Source organism: Lepidochelys kempii, chromosome 9, assembly GCF_965140285.1.
Source record: "Lepidochelys kempii isolate rLepKem1 chromosome 9, rLepKem1.hap1, whole genome shotgun sequence".
In the NCBI taxonomy this organism is placed as follows: domain Eukaryota; kingdom Metazoa; phylum Chordata; order Testudines; family Cheloniidae; genus Lepidochelys; species Lepidochelys kempii.
The window spans coordinates 90703772-90720754 of record NC_136388.1 but is presented as its reverse complement, the minus strand read 5'-3'; the positions used below and the strand labels follow the sequence as shown (position 1 = coordinate 90720754).

General features: G+C 41.0%; 1 protein-coding gene across 6 annotated transcripts in view; it reads right to left on the bottom strand.

The window, feature by feature from the left end:
• The window catches only part of IL1RAPL2 (interleukin 1 receptor accessory protein like 2), a 550497-nt gene that overhangs the window by 3894 nt on the left and 529620 nt on the right, over window positions 1-16983 (bottom strand). For all 6 annotated transcript variants that reach the window (XM_073358323.2, XM_073358325.2, XM_073358329.2 and 3 more), the window contains 2 exons: window positions 13046-13189; window positions 8693-8863 (listed from right to left, as the gene is read on the bottom strand). In XM_073358323.2, the coding sequence (XP_073214424.2) occupies window positions 8693-8863; window positions 13046-13189 (315 nt within the window). The remainder of the gene's footprint in view (window positions 1-8692; window positions 8864-13045; window positions 13190-16983) is intronic.

Sequence of the window (16983 nt, the reverse complement as noted above, 5' to 3'; positions counted from 1 at the left end):
TGCTTTGGTTGCATATCATTTTGCTGGTAACACTTTACTTTTACTTTTTATTACACAATCTGTCCTTCGCAGCTATGCTACTCAAAGGCATGCAGTCTGAGAAAGGAGGGAAAGCATGTGTTACAAATGAAGACTTAGACACAGGAGCTGCACACAACAGGCCTTTTACTCAGCACAGGGCAGGCTCTGTCTTAGACATACTGACCTCTAGCAGGACGAATGGTTACAGTACACTTCGTTGATCAATGGCTTTTACTGTAATACTTATTTTTCTAGTCCCAGGCAAAATGTCACAGCATGCTTATTGACACCACTTCCCACCAGATAGAGAGCTACAAAACAGGCTAAGAAACATTCAAAAATATCTTCATTTCAGGAGACTCAGGGTATATTTAGCAAAAAATCTGCCTTTACCAGTGTTTTATTTCACCACTTAGCAGCAAGAAGAAATTATTTCACATGTGAAAAAAGCAAATTTTTATACACCCTACAGACAAACAAAAATGTCAAGACATACACATACAGTACAAATGTTTATGCAACAATCTTTTCAGTGAAAGTTTTATGATAGTTTACTCATGCAGCATATACAGTTCTTTGAATTGTTTTTCTTCAGCTGATATTTTCTAAGGGGAAAACATTGCTCTCTCTAAAACGTTCACTTATTGAAGGGAAAATTCGGCATCAAAATCAAGTAAAAATCAGAAGCAACAGGAAAAAGATCAGCAGAACTGGTGAAACAAAACTTAAGGAAAGGTAGCAATGTTCAATACAATGGAAAGAGATTATCCCAATGTATCAGCAGCTCAGACTCTTCATTTTCTTCTTTTCTTTCTGCTCCCAAAAAGAAAGAAGTTAGGTGGGAAGCTTCATCATTAGAGGCTGGATCTGCAAGATACAGCAAAACAACAAACCATCATGCATCTTTCCTGATACATTTCCATTCCTCCTTCAAGAAATTCAGACTACGGGTGCGTACAAGACCATTTTTATTATATAGGACCCGATGTTGTTCAGTCACTGCCAGAAAGTCCCACGTATCCAGTTTAATACTTATGCATAGCTATGCAGGTACTATGCATGTCTGTTACGAAACACATAAGAAAATCCATCCATTGCACTTATCTTCTTAAAGAAATTGTAGTGATATTTTTAATTGCAACAATAAATCCAATATTATATCAATTCAATTGAAAACTCACCAGACTTCGCTCTTATATCCTCTACAGCTGAAGAGGTGCTCTGGGGGGAAAAAGACACCCTGGCTTCCCCATATGAGCTCTTCACCCCTCTGTGTTTCTCCTTTATTGTTGTGTGCAGTTTAATTGGTGGTCATTGCAACATTTAGAGCTCTTTCTACAGGCGACTAGAATTAGCCCTTACAAGGTTACCTTCAGAGTCCTTTCTCAAACCTCAAGTCTGCAGCTGGGTCACAGATAGACCTGACCAGTGAACAAGGGATCCTTTGGGGCAGTGAGGATGGAGTTGAGAATAGTGGCTTGCACACAACTAGACGCACCCTTCTATGCATCCCAAAGGAAAGGCAAGCAGGTTTTGAAACTGCTCAGCCCATAAATACACGATCATTCCAATATCTTCACAGCAGTACGCCAAGTTCCAGCCTGTGACGCCCTGAGTCTGTGCCAGCCAGATTCCTGTGTGAGTTCAAGGAGTCTTGGAGCTGCACTAACTTATCTCACTTGGCTATGGTCCTAAGGGGCTTTATACCAGTGGAGGATCTGCCCAGCCCCACCCTTGACCACCCCAAGTGGGGCTAGGTTGGGTGGCTGGTACAGGAGCTGGCTGTACCGGCGTCACACCACCAGGAAGGTCTCTTCTTCCAGGAGAATTTTCTGCTGTCAAGTTATGGCTGGAATCCAGTTCCCTTGTGGTGGTGGTGGACAGAGGCTGGAGCCTAACACAGGATCTATCCACCACATTTATTTTTACAGGGGAACTTTGCCTTGTGATTTGGAAAATGTGCACTAAAACAAAGCCAACATTGTTGCCCTCTCTGTAACGCCCCTGCTTGTGGTGAAACAGGCAGGCTAGGATTCTCTTGCAACAGGCACAGAATATTCTGCTGTCACTCTTATGCCATCTGTGAAACAGAGCTCTGAGAAAACATTTCAGATGTGAAACTTAAGTAGGGGAATTCTCCTCTGCCAATTCTACCACCAGCTGGAAAGAAAAAAATAATCACAACGTTCTGCAAATTTCAAAAGCAACATAGAACTACTTCAGTGCAATTGTATTTCTTGGAGTGGCATAACTAATCTTCAGCTGGTAGAAATGAGCGTAGCTGCATTGACTTCAACAGCGCAATGCTGATTTACAACAGTTGAGGATCTGGCCAGAAATGAGAGGGACTGGGCGTGGAAGCTGTGAGGTTCAAAGGGGAAAGTCTGCTTCCTGTCTCGATCAAGAGAACCTGCTTTTGATCAGCAAGCATTTTGTGACCATAAAGATTCTCAAAGGGCAGTGAAGTAACATGGGCACTGACAAAAAAATGAAAAAAACCGAATCCCCGCCCAACCAAACCAAGCCAATCAAACAAAATAAAACAGAAGGAGAAATGTTTAAGGTTAAAATAGGCAAAAGGCATTTGATTAAAATAGGCAAAAGGCATCTTTTACATTTTACTTATGAGTCTGATTCAGGCAACACATGGTCCATTTTGTCAGCTGTTTTGGCTGGTGGGTACCGTACTGTAGAAGAGGATTAGAAAGTAAACAAAGAACCCAAACCCTACAAAATTCAAGTGGCACAGGAATTTTTCCTTTAGTGGTAGGATAAGCTAGTTAAAGAAGGTGAAAAGAAAACACATTAGCCTCTGGTGTGCAGAATCAGGACTCCCCTTTGTAGCAAAAGAAAAGAGCAAGCGGTAACCCGAAATGGGGTAGTGGGAGCACCAAGCTTCACCGTGCAAGCTGTGTAATTTCCCATCTAGCATTTGTGAGTCAGACTTGACTGGGAGCTGACACAGAGAAGCAAAGAAGCAAAGAGTAAACACAATGGAAGGTAAATACAGTAGCACTATAATGTATGTATTATGTATTCTGAATGTAGCGTTATTACATAAGGATTTTTTTTAGGATCTCACATCAGACACTAAAGGAAATCGTAAAGTTCAAATACCAAAGCCATCTATTGCCTTATACAGCACACATCTCTACGAATGTATTTATTAGTTCCATTTTATAAAATCGCCTTTGCTAATAGGTGGTAGAACAAAAATGAAATAAAACAATACAAGCCAGAGGGGAAATCCCCCATTATGTTAGACCTCTCTTCTTAACCTATAGCTCTCAGTTTGTTATTGTTCAGCTGAGTTGGTTTCAATGAACTGGGTCCCTTTTGTCACCCTACCTGTAAATAAAGTGAATAAAAAGCAAACATCCTCCCTGGTACATGGCCAGAGTTATGTCAGGGAGGAATATGCTCCCAGATCATTTGGTTTTTGGAAGCCCTATTCCTAATAGTTATCTTGAGAAAACTTGTATGGCTAGCCTGTATGTTAGGCCTGGACAAGAATATGGGAAATGGGGATAGCATGGGGCCTGCCAACTCCCTCCCCTCATTTGCAGTGGTCAAGCACAAGCCCCTGGAAAAAGAACGTGGGAATTAACAGGGCAATAACATCTACTGGCGGAAGAGTAGGATGAGAGCAGAGACATTCTCTCCCTTCACTTGGGCTAAATAGTAGAGATGGGGCAGTCAGATTAAATCATTTACCCAAGGTCACAAAGGAAGGTTGGCAGAGCCAGCTATAATTCAGTGTCCAAGCCCCAAAACTATCCTCTCTCTACAGTCTGGGCCCGCTAGCTACCAATGTGCTTTATTGCATTATTCTGGATGAAATGGCACCAGCTCATCCTGGTTTTGGCATCTTGAGGGATTTTATTAAACTGTTAGGAGGACAAGTGTGAGTTGGGTTGCCCTTTTACTATAGCCCTTGATCTCTTGTTCAGTTCATGTCAAATTGTGTCAAACTGTGTGATAACTACACACTATAGCGTAATTACACAGACTGATGTGGACACACATCTGCTACGCAGGGAACTAACAAATTAATTTGCACTGCACATAGAGCAGGGCCTGAGCTGTGAAGTTTGGATCCACAACCTGGATTTGGATATGAACTACCCCATCATTTGCGGGTGTCAGTATTCAGGGTTCTAATCCAGCCTGTCACAGAGGTAAGATCAGGGTTATGAAGTTCAGATACACATCAAGACTTTTCCATGGTTTCGGTAGGGAATAGGGAGAGAAAGGGATTGAAGTATGTTCCTATGTTCTGGTCCAGGCCCATCTCAAATTGTAACCAATCCGGGACCCCAGAAGTGAAAGCTGATTTTCTTCTTCCTCTGTGACAATTATAATTCCATCAGCATCAGTCTCCTCTTTGCAATATATAGTGACCAATGTTTAATATCCCCTACTTCTGTATAACGCAATGGCTGAAGGGTTCTTCTGTGTCATCTCCGCTATTCTTCAGCTTCATCTAATGATGATGAACTTGGAGTCCCTCTGGGCAAGCTGATTACCCAACAACAAGATTGACAGGAAGTTTTCTAGGTCATAGAACTTACGCCACTAAACACTCAGGTCGAAACCCTGTGATCCTTGTTCAGTTACTAAGCCTTTAGTCAGGCAATGATTATGTTCTGAGTAAGGACGGAGTAAAACACTGAGCAAGAACTTTGGGATTTCTTTTATTGCATCCATATGACAGCTAGAGCTGGTGGGACATTTTTCCATTAGAAAATGGCATTTAATGAAAATCATAACTGCCCACAGAATAGGGATGTAAGAGTTTAACTGGTTAACTGATAAGCTTGATGGTTATTGGTTTCTGTCAACGGTTAAACTCCGCCCAGGGTCCTGGCTGTCGCCCTGCACGTGGGGTCCCTCCGGGCTGCCAGCCCCGTGCCTGGGGCTCTGCTGCAGCCCAGGATCCCGGCGTGCCAGGGGTCCTGACCACACCCAGTGCCAGGTGCTTCAAAGGGAATGAACAGAACAGGACAATTATTGAGTGATCCATCCCCTGTTACCCAGTTCCAGCTTCTGGAAGTCAGAGGTTTGGGGATGCCCAGTTAGTTTATTGGAATAGACTTACAAATGGGTCTTCTTGATTTTTGGGATCCCAACACAGGCAGACTCCATTACACCTCCTCCCTCCCTGTGTTTCTCTCAGTAAGGCAGAGATCACTCGTATTTTGCTGTGATATTATTGTTAATCAAGCATCAATAACACAGAAAGCAGAGCCTGCTGTAAGCAGCAATCTGCCTTTGCCTGATCTCGCCTCTGCAAGACAGATTCCCACTTTCCAGAATGGAAGATGCCTTTTGATTTGTGCTGCCAGAATCCACTTGACAACAACAGCTGCTGCTCATGCTCCCCGTGTATGGCCCTTCCTGTCCCCAGCACTCCCCGGAGTCAAGAGCGAAGAGCACAAATGCAGGGCTTGAATATGGCACAGACGTACCAACAGGAAGTTCCCTCTCCAACAGGGGAATTCTCTGCTGGGCATCTGAGGCTAGGTTATGGCCCATTCACTCCCCCTGAGTACCTTGCCCATCTGGCTCTATATCCTGCATATAAAGACAGTACCATAGAAATGTAGAGCTGGAAGGGACCTTGAGAGGTCACCTTAGTCCACCCCCACGCTGAGGCAGGACCAAGTATACCTAGACCATCCCTGACAGGTATTTGTCCAACCTGTTCTTAAAGACCTCCATGTAGAGAGACTATTATTATTTCCCCCCCCCCAGCAGCTAAGCTAAGAATCAACTTGATTAAACCACAATCAAACTTGCCCTTTGATTTTACTGAGGTAAGCTTTTCAGTTTGTTCAAAAATGCCCTGAGACAAAATAAACCATCAAACACTATTTAACAAATCTATACTTGGATACTTCCCAGTCCAGAGAGCAACTGTATGCATTCATGCTGGGAAGTCAGAGCAAAAATGGACACCCTCCTGTGGCAGCAGTTCACAATTGCAGAGATTATCTTAAACAACCAGCCTTCCAAAGGATACACAATTGACTATAGCACTGGAATCTTATAATCTTAAATGAGCACAGTTATACGAAGAAACACCCCAGATCATCTGGTGGGAAAGTGGTGCATTATACTGAGTGTCATTTGCACTATCAGATGACAAAATACAGTACATGAAAGCATTTCGCTAGAAAAATAAATCCCTTTTTTTCCCCGAAGGAATCTGCACCTAAGAACTAGATAGTCCAGCAGCACTGTTGCTTTTGAGAGATTCGTTAAAAAACAAATTGTGCAGTCTATTCTGCCTGTTCTGTTTTTAATCTACCATAGATAACCCTTTGTAATGTAAGATCAATATTAAACAGAACAACCAAGTAGGTATGTTCCACACGTATATGCAGGAAGACATACGTTTGTGTGTCTGAATATTTTTTAACAGTAGTCCAAGTTTTCCTCTAGAAATACAGTTCCTTTTTTTCACAAATCCCAGGCACACAAATCATGCTAATTTCAAGTACATATTTTATCCTGCATTGTCGTCATTAAGTTTGATTAAGCATTCTCGAGGTTCTATATGAAAGAATCAAGCCCTTTCATAATGCTGAAGCAGAGAGGATGGAGAGGAGAAAAGAGATACTACATCTGTGAATGTTCATAAAATGAGCATTCCAGGAGATATTAAATGAATACCCAAAATGATGACAAGTATTTGTTGAGTGTCTGAATGACAGGTAGTCAAAAATAAAATTGCACGCTAGTTATTGCAGCAGCTGGGAGAAACAGACTCATGTCAGACAAATCTTCGCCTTCAATATGTTTATCATTAAAAGGATACAATTAAACTCTCTCTTTAATTCACTTTGTACTATTACTACATTAAAAAACAAACAAACCCTGATGCACGGACTGTATCTGAACCACAGTTACTTAATATAATCCCTGCTAGTGATCAAGCCCACTGGGGTTTTTATGGCAAATAGATCTGTGTTTTCTCTCAACAGTATCTCCCCTATTAATGTAACCGTTTCTCAGATAGGAAGGAGTACACTTCCCGGTTTGCACTTTGAGCCAGGAAAGAAGAGAGTCTTTCCTAGGAATTTAACCCTTTCAATTCCATTTAACAGTTTCTTTTGGGGAGAGAAGGGAATGTTTTGACCTTTCTAACTCCTGCTAAGAAGCAGTATGATATGCTGATGCTGATAGGGACCAAAAGTCTAAGGGTTGAGCCCCCAATTCTGCAATGCTCTTCAGTGGTGTAAGGTCAGACCCTATCTGATGGCTTGTAGAGGTAAAGGAGCACTGCAGTGGGGACAGGGTAAGTAGCCACAGCTTACAGGCTGCAAATGCAGGGACTGCTATAATGCCTTCAGAAACGCCAGGGAAGCATTTGCTCCATGTGTAACAAAGAGGCAATGTGCATTCTGACTAGCTAGTGACGGGGGGGGGGTCCGGGGGGAGGGAGGGAGGCAGGGCGGGCAGGTGGCAAAGCCGTGGCCCTGCCTCCAACTCATCCACATACTTGAGGAATAAGGTGCCTAAATTTTTGGGGTGTGTGGTGGAGGTTGGTGGTACTGGGAAAACATTACCAGGTTCCTTTGCAGGCAAGTTGCTAAAGCAGCTGATTATAACTGCCGCAGTGTAGGGCAGGGCTTTCTGTACATCTACTTAGGAGCAGACATAGTCGGGTTTTATGTTTATGTTTCTTCTACATTAACACATACACAGAGGTACAGATTTCCCTTTTCTAACATGTCTTAGTAGAAGCTAACTGAATACAGACATTGCAAACTAAATTAATATTCAAAAGCATATTTCTCGCAGGAGCATCTCAACTATTTGGCAAAAACACGTGGTATAAATGCAAACAAACCATGCATGCAGAATCCATGAATATTATGCACATTACAATGTCATTTTTTACTTGTCCCACAACCAATCAGGAAAAACACAGCTATAGATGTGTCACTGTGGTTACAGACATCAACACATGCAGCGGAATATTCAGAAATTGCAGCGGAATTGATCTGAAATGGATAACTGCATTTCACTAACTAGAAATGGGCAACAGAATCAGATAACTGAACAGTGCACATCCCTTTGAAAAAGTGGAATTATGCACACAGTCCACATTTTCAATGCAGCACTTGGACAAAACTCTAATTTAAAAATGGCTCAACTGATGTTGTTAACTTGGAAACAAAAGTATAATATTTGCTCACTGTAAAATCAGAAAAAATAGAAGACAATAGGAAATGCTTTATTTGTAAGGTTGCTGTGGACAAATAAGTAATTGCCTGAATGATAATTGTTGAGAGAATCCCATTTTAAATGATACAGTAACAATCCGCTGTGCACAGATCACACTTCCTAGCAGCCTCTGACAATTACTTTTGTCTGACAATGAGCCTTTTTGCTATGGCATACAGTTTTGCAGAATTCCCCTTCGTAAGGCTCCGATCCTGCTCCCATTGAAGTGAATGGCAAAATTCCCATTGACTTCACTGGTGCAGGATCAGACCCTAAGCCGGAGGTCACACCTTGCTGTATTTTAGGAAACTCTTGAGGTTCTGAAAGCAGTCTTGCAAAGAGAATGAATGGTAACTATCTCTGTACAGTACTTAACATGCAGCACATGCCTTTCCAATAGCATCAGACAGGATTAAACCCAAAGTTCAGAAGTACTTACTCCCGCTAGGGATCAGGTCCCTATCTGGAATGAAGAGTTTGTAACCATAATGTTTTTCCAGAACATCTGGCAGTATTTCAAGTGCAAACTGCTCCTCTTCGTTATTATCACAGTCTAATGCATCTGGATCCACTTTGGTGTAAGAGAGATAGGCATCGTATTCCTTGTTGTCTGTAGAAAAACAAAAGCCTATTCGCAGTCATCTGTTTGTAAATGTACCAGGCAGAGGTAAACTGTCTTGTGGCCTAGTTCTGAAACCCTTGTGTGTCATAACTCCTATCATGAGGTCAGTGGGGGTTTTGCACATGTAAAGAATGCAGTACTGGTGAAAATACGTTCTTCCTGGTTGTTCAATATCAAGCTTAAAAACCACTGCATTATGCCAAAAACTTTTAATGGTGAAACACAAGCAATCCATATTGCATAATAGAGATTGTGAATTATTCCTGGTTTTATACGCATCTTTCAACTCCATATGGCTTTATCGGTGGGTATTCATAAGCCTCATTTTATTCAACTCTTTTTATAGAAGTTTTAAGACGACAGCACTCATCTGTGACTTCCTCGTTTCCCTTCACATGCTGAGCTGGTAAAGTATGGCTTTGTATGGTTCAGCAAAAGGTAAACAGGTGCATTGGAGACTGTCCCACACCCAGACAGACTTTGGGAAAGTCCAAATGTTGCAGCTTGGGTTTCTTTGTCTTTTATACATAATGAAGGACCAGACTGTGCCTGATTGGTAAAGGTGTATGTTGGGTGGGGTGGGGAGGAAGTGCAGAGCTGCACCACCACTCCAGTAGTTTCCAGACTTTCCCAGAGTTCACTGCCTGACTCACTTAAGCTCCTCCCTTAGCTGCTGGCCCGCTCTGCTGATCAATGTGGAGGGATGGCTTGCACCCCTAGTGGCACTTTAAAGAAGCAGTGTAATTGGCCTGGCCCTTGAGTTGGCAAAATGGGTACAACAGAGGGTAAGGCTGATTGTGCCACTTGCCCCCACCTGGCCTACTCGCCCACACAAGAACAAGGTGGGGACAACTCACCCACACCGTACTACAGGATCTTAGCAGAGCAGCCAAATCTTGCAATGTTATTGCGAGTCTCATGATAGCTGGAATTTTTCTTAAATCCCCAGTTCCTGGATTCATGTGATTAGGGGAAAATCTGAGCTTTCAATTAAAAGAAAAAAGTTCCTAGCCTTTGTGTTTGTGGAAAGAAGCCTGAAAACATGACCTGAGTAAGTACAAAACCCAAAAGGCAAATATAAAGAACCCCCCAATTAATTTAAAAAAATCTAATGATTTTTAAGCTAATTTCAGAGGTTTCTTGGGCCTGATTCATCAATTTTAATGTTTGGAGTTTGTAATGCTGTCTTAGTTAATGGCCATTACCTTTATTATAACCCTACAGTATTTCAGAAATAGTGGAAAAAATACGTATGTGAAAGAGTCAAGTTTTAACAGAAAGATCTCAAGTGATGGCTACCAGCTGTCATTTCCTACAGAAAATGAAAAATCAAATCGTTAATGTAGTGAAAAGAGAAGTACGTGAAAGTAGGATTATTAAGCACCAATTTTCTGTAAAAAACTGGAAAAAATCGTTACAGCAGAGTCAAAGTTCATCAATATTTTGTATTAAAGGAAGATAAATAGTTGATGAGAATGTGATTTATTAAGTGCTGCTCTGTAAATGATGACTATTTTCCTAATATTCCTTAGATAAATCTATTCCACTATGGTTCATGAGCAAAAGCCAACATGATGTGGACATTTATTTGCTTAGCTGTGGAATTGATTTCACGCTGAAAACAGGGTGCTCAAGCGAACTCTTGTTTCTAAGACAGTCTGGTAAATTTTGATATGATGAGCTAGGTCTTGCGTGATTACCTTCAGTGGCTCATTTAACAGAAACAAATCTGCCTCTAATCACCAGAGCAGCATGGGATCTAGTTTAACTGATATCCTAACATTTCCTCAATATCAGCAAACGACTAGAATGGCAAGGATGGCAGCACTGCTGAGTCAGGAAGACCAGCAGCAGAAGGGTTAAAACCAGACAGGTCTAGAGACTGTTCCAAAATCTGCCACACCAGGCAACAATGGAACCTGCCAGAAGGTGTTCAGGGGACAGCCAATGGGTAATCAGGGAGGCAGATGTCACTGCTAACAGTTCAGGCCCTTGCCAAGGTAGAAAAGTGAACCCCGGGGATGGCCACTGTCGTTGGCTCTAAAGTAGAGTGAAATGAAAACAATCAAGCCAAGATGTAGATCAGGTTAATACTCAAGGTTAACAAATGTCTGAACATTGCTTTAAATCTAACTTGTTATTGAGAAACAACATTTTGCCTGGGAAACACAAGTGCATGTGTCTGTGTGTATTTCACACACATGGACTTCCTGGGTCTGATTTTCTAAAAAGCTAGGCACGTGGTTTGCACACACAAATTAAATGATTGTGCACCAATGCCCACTTATGCACCCAGCTGTGCACTTCAGCGTTGTCTAATTGTATCTTCTGTTTTGGCACAATGCACCAAATACTGTACACGGTCTGTAAAAGTAATTCTACTAGATGTACTTCACTGTTATTTGACAGCAGCTCATTGGCAGTGGGTGGGAGGTGCTGGTGGGGAGGGAGAGGAGCTTATCAGTGTGGCCCCGCAAACAGCTGAGCACCCACGATTTTTTTTCCAGCCCCAGAGCCCTCCCAGAGTCAGTGCCTATGAATTTAGCAGGCGCACACAATGACCTGTGTGCAGAAGGGGCATTCTCTAAACCTCCAGGAAACAGGGTTGTTTTTTAAACGAAAACCAGCCAAACAGCAACAAAAAAAATCACATTAAAAATAGCAATAACTTGATGCCGACAACACAAGTCAACAGAACCCAGGCAATTCAGAGTTGAGGCTGGCACGTTGAGCTAGATCCCCAACTGGGGTGAAGAATCAAAGTAATAGCTGATGTGAAATAAAGTCAGTAGAGCTACACCAATTTACACCACCTAAGAACCTGGCCCTTCTTCTTTAGCTGATGGATTTTCAGTGTGAATACTGCCCATGTGGAAGAGATTTGTTCTGTGTCATGATATTTAAACATAGTTTCTAAGTACTGCTAATGCAGACAGAGTAAGAAGGAAATTATTTTCCTCTGCCTCATAAGTAGCATCCACATTCTTGAAGCCAGCAGATGAAATTCTGGCCCCATTGAAATCAATGGCAAAATTGAGAAAAGCCAGGATTTCACTTAACATATCCATCGAGCGTTTAATAGAAACGATTATTATTTTGACACTGACACAGCTTAGTGTCGAAGCAATAGTTCGGGGGAACTGGTTATTTTTATATAGGAGGAAAAAACCTTCCCCTCTTCTTTTCCAAAACGTAGGGATTCTTTTAGGTGTGGGATTTTCAAAAGTGCCTCTGTGATTCAGGCACATTGACTTTCACGGGACTTATGCTCCCAAGTGGCTTAGGAGCATTTGAAAATGCCACTCTAGCTCTTGAGCAGACACAGAGTACACTAACGTGGAATAAATTGTATGGACCTGATTCACATCTGGGTTGCTCCCGTTTTACAGTATCTCAAAACTTAGATTTTGAAGCTAAAAATGCAGTGGTGGAACGTACCTCATGGGTCTAGCAATTAAAGTCCTGCTCTAGCAAAGCACTTAAGCACATGCTTATTGAGCATGAGTAGACTCATTGCAGACAAGTTAAGTGCCTACCATAGATACTAAGGGGGAAAGCATTTAAAAATTATCTGCTTTACACCAAACTTCCATTCCAGTCAGTCCTCTGAAATAGTCCACATATCTGCATTAAATTATTTCCCTGCTCCCAACTAGTGTTTGATGGGGGAAAATAGCATTGACATATTAGTTAAACAGAAATAATTACTGTGGCTTTTTGCTGATCCTTTTAAATTGGCAAATATAGTGAAATTGTCCAGCAAGAAATAGTTCCAGTCTGCAATATGCGCCTTACTGGTGACTGTTTTTAGTGGGTGTGGTGCTGGGAAACATGAATGGAATTTAGAAATCTGAGGAAGGGTCAGAACTGATTTTCACCTAACTCAATTCTTTTGAGGAATCCATTCACACTTTGTCCTCAATAAAAGGCTTATAAAAGAGGCTTCAGAACAATTCCTTTATGGCCTGCTCATTGAAGTCAATAGAAATCCAATTAATTTCAGTGGATTTTGGAATAGGATTTTTGGGCCTTATCGTTCAAGGTGCTAAATACCTTCAATTTCAATTGACTTTAGGCACCTTTTGGCTTCAATTAAAATTAAGGTCCCTCAGCACGGGCCTATGATATCTTTTTTGGGGTTACAGTCCGTTTCCCTGAGAGACTACTTACCATCCATAGATTCATCACCTCCAAAATTCTGTCTATAGAATAGCATTAATTCTATGTTGTAGCATTTATAGATAGTCACAAGCAAAATAAGCAGGAGAAGGATAGCTCCTAATCCTCCGGCAAGCTCTATTTTGTAGATCAAATCTAGAATAAGCAGAAAAAGACAGACTGGTTATGATTCTTCCAAGCTTTAATTGCACTAATTCAGTGTGCAATTCCATGTACAATTGAGCAGCTTCTCTTTATTGCCATTATAAAATTGTCTACCTAATTTTCAGTTCATTAGCTATTATTATACTTTACCTATTCACTCCTTCTACTGCCAGTCTACAATTGCCATCTAAAATTCATTTGAGGCTATAGTCATAACTCTTCGACAAGGGAATTATGCAGTGAATTTACACAGAGTATTAATCAGTTTTTAAATAGCTTGCAGAGGATAATTGTATCTTCTGTTTGGCACAATGTACAAAATACTGTACACGGTCTGTAAAAGTAATTATACTAGATGTACTTCACTGTTATTTAGCAAAAAGAAAAAGAGGACTTGTGGCACCTTAGAGACTAACCAATTTATTTGAGCATGAGCTTTCATGAGCTACAGCTCACTTCATTGGTCAAATAAATTGGTTAGTCTCTAAGGTGCCACAAGTCCTCCTTTTCTTTTTGCGAATACAGAATAACACGGCTGTTACTCTGAAAACTGTTATTTAGGAGACTCTAGTTACCCAAAGAAAACTAAACAAAACTTTTATATTTATAAAGTCAACAGGTGACTTGATTTGATCTGGTAGGCCAGGGCTTTGGCTAACTCATTTGAGAATTGTTCTAGCCCCTAGAGTGCACAACATAATGTTCATGTCAAGTGTTAATGGCCAATGGGAAGCCAGGGACGTACACGACACAGCTAAATGCCACTTTGTTTTAGAGGTGATGGATACTAAAGGCACCCATGTGCATAAGATGGGAGTTCTCAAACTTTTGCTTAGTGCATGCCATATCTTAAAAGGGACTAGAGCTGGCTGAAAACTTTCTGATGGAACAGCTTTCCATTGGAAAGTGCTGATTTGATTAATCAAAAAATTTCACAGGAACATATTGACATTGATAATTTTTTGACAAAAATTTGGACAAAGTGCTTTGTTTCGACTTTATTGTTTCTTCATCGATATACTATAACAAATGTACTATACTATTAGATAAGACAAAGTCAAAACAAAGCAGTGTAACCTTATTGAAATACAGCTTTTCAATAAGGTCTTTTTGATGTTTGCCAAACAATTTTTTTTTCATGTCACAGTTTAACTTTTTTTTCCAAATCAGGATGAAGGAATATTTTGAAATATCAGAATTTCCCATGGAGTAGAAATTCCAAGTTTTCAACCAGGTGTGATAAGTCAATATCACCTGGGCATCTTCCATTGTGGCTACAGGAACAATCTCTTCTGCCATTTACAACCACAGAACATCCTTGTGACGACAGTGATTGTTTACATGAAAGAGTGACATCAGGAAAGTACTGGAGAATTGATTGAGATAAAAATTTTCCCTTTTTGGAAAATAGATTAATAATTCTCTTCACTTTTGCGCTTAATTTTACCTTCCTCTGTGCTGTTCAATGGGCAAAGCTGAAAGATCCATTATGCTCTATTGTATATTCAGTGTCAGACATAATTCCCTCTCTCCTCCCCCCCAACAGAGGTTTAACCCTGTGGACAATAAGGCCCCATTGTTTGATGATAACTAAGATAGATCTATAGAGACCTACAAGATTTGTGTCCTTTCTGTAAGCCATAACAACCGTTTGTATCATCTCTACAGCAAATCTAACAATTCCTGTGTGTGTCTGTAGGCCATGGGCAGCATTGTTTTCTGTGGAGAGTCCATCTCTCTTTAATCATCTCAGTACTCTGGTCCAACAAAGCCCAAATATGTTGACCTTCAGGAAATGGTATAACACGAAACTGCCAGGGTTTGGAGCCATACAAGTGAAGCATGGTTTATACATTTATAGATTACAGTTGATGTTGCACCAGGACAATGACAATCTGATGATAATTATATAGGGCACATTTCATACATGGATCTCAAAGCACTTTACAAGGAAGGTAAGAGTCTTTGTCCCCTTTTAAAGACGGGGAAACTGAGGCACAGACAGGTGAAGCAACCCCAGGCCAGTGGCCGAGCTGGTAACAGAAACCAGGTCCCAGGAGCTCTGTGCTCGAGGATATGCTGCCTGTCACTGATAAACCAATGACAAAAGTTGGGATGACTTACAATAACTAAATCTGCAGCACTGGAGGTGCCCATTTTCTGACTCCTCTCAAACATAGAATAGACACTACAACTACTCAGCCTTGCTTTTCTGTTCATCCACCCATAAAACTTACAAGAAGACAACCTGACATAGCTATCATCAGCAGCCCAGATTACTTTACACAATATGTCAGTGCAGATATTTACCACTTTGACAAATATAGTTCGAAGAGACATAAAGCAAAGAACTAGGATGATACAAGACATAAAGTTTTGAAGCATAAAGTTTACAAAAACTTAGATGACAAGAAAATGTACGATTATGCCACTGATGTCATCTTCAGGTTGAAAAAAGAACACCAGGCAGGCACAGTTTGGGCTTAGTTTCCATTTTGCAATGCTTCATGTTTCAGTAATTAACCATCAGAGATGTCCTCAACTTATTTTCAATTTCAATTTCCAATTTGCAAGATCTCTCCAGCAAGAAACCATAGTCCCACAGAAGTATGAGACGGGAAAAGTCACTCTGCATTTCTCAGTGCTCGTTTTAGAAGTCCTGCATATAGAGGTAGCACTCTTGGGAGACTACTCCACAGTCTGATAGCTCTACACGCATCCAAAATTTTGTCTTTCTTAATTACATTCCATTACCCCGACTTGTACCTCCCATAGACTACACTAAATATCCAAGCTATACATGTTTTAATCTTTCCTCAAAAATTAGCCCATCTTGTTCCCTAATCATTTTTCTTCCTCTCCTCTGAACTCGCCCCAGTTTGTCACTATCTTCCGCTAATATGGTGTTGAGAATAGGCTAAATGTCAACATTCTCAGCTCTGCCTGAGTAGCTGGTTCTATGCTACCCACTCTCCCTCTCTGCTTAACTGGTGTATCAGAGGTAGGATGTGGGGTGGCCCAGCAGTCCCTTTGGCTGGCTGTTTCAGTGCTTGACTGGCCCAGACTCAGAGACCTTTTCCCCTGAGCTCCAGTCTTGGTGTAGTTCACAGTCTAGCCCATTACTTCTATCAAAACCCAAAAAATACATTCAGATATATTTCATTTGGGGCCCAAGTCACAATGAGTATTGTTCCTTTCTCCTTGAGTAGTCCCATTAAAGTCAATAGGATAACTCGTGGAGCAAGGTGTTACAGACCATGAAGAGTCTCAGAATCTGGCCCTTATGCTATTATACGAGGGAAAACCAGTAAAGGGAAAAGGTGCAAAGACTATTTCTTATTTAAAATAATGAAAAAGGATTAATCCATGGTACATTATTTGGAGCACTGACCTGGTTTAAATGCTAAGAGAACTAGAAATACCCAAAACCCAATAGCTCAGTGTAGCTCAGAAGGTTCCTTCATGGCTAATGATGACATCAAACACAAAATTTGTTTCCTTTATGTCTGATGTGAAGTAGACGTTCTTGAAAATAAGTGTTGAGCTGATATTGTTGCAGTAATCCTACTGCATCTTTCAACGCGGGCCACTGATTGATTCAACTCAGCAGCTCCTGACAAGTTATTTCTGTTCTAAGAAGTACATTTTATAGTGCACTTAAGATATTTTTTTTTTGTCAGAAAAGCCATGGACTGTTTTCAAATTCATGTAAAGGGAATTCTAAGCTATTTCCTTGTTATTTACTGAGGGAAGCTGCTGGTAGATGAATGAGGACCGCATAACCT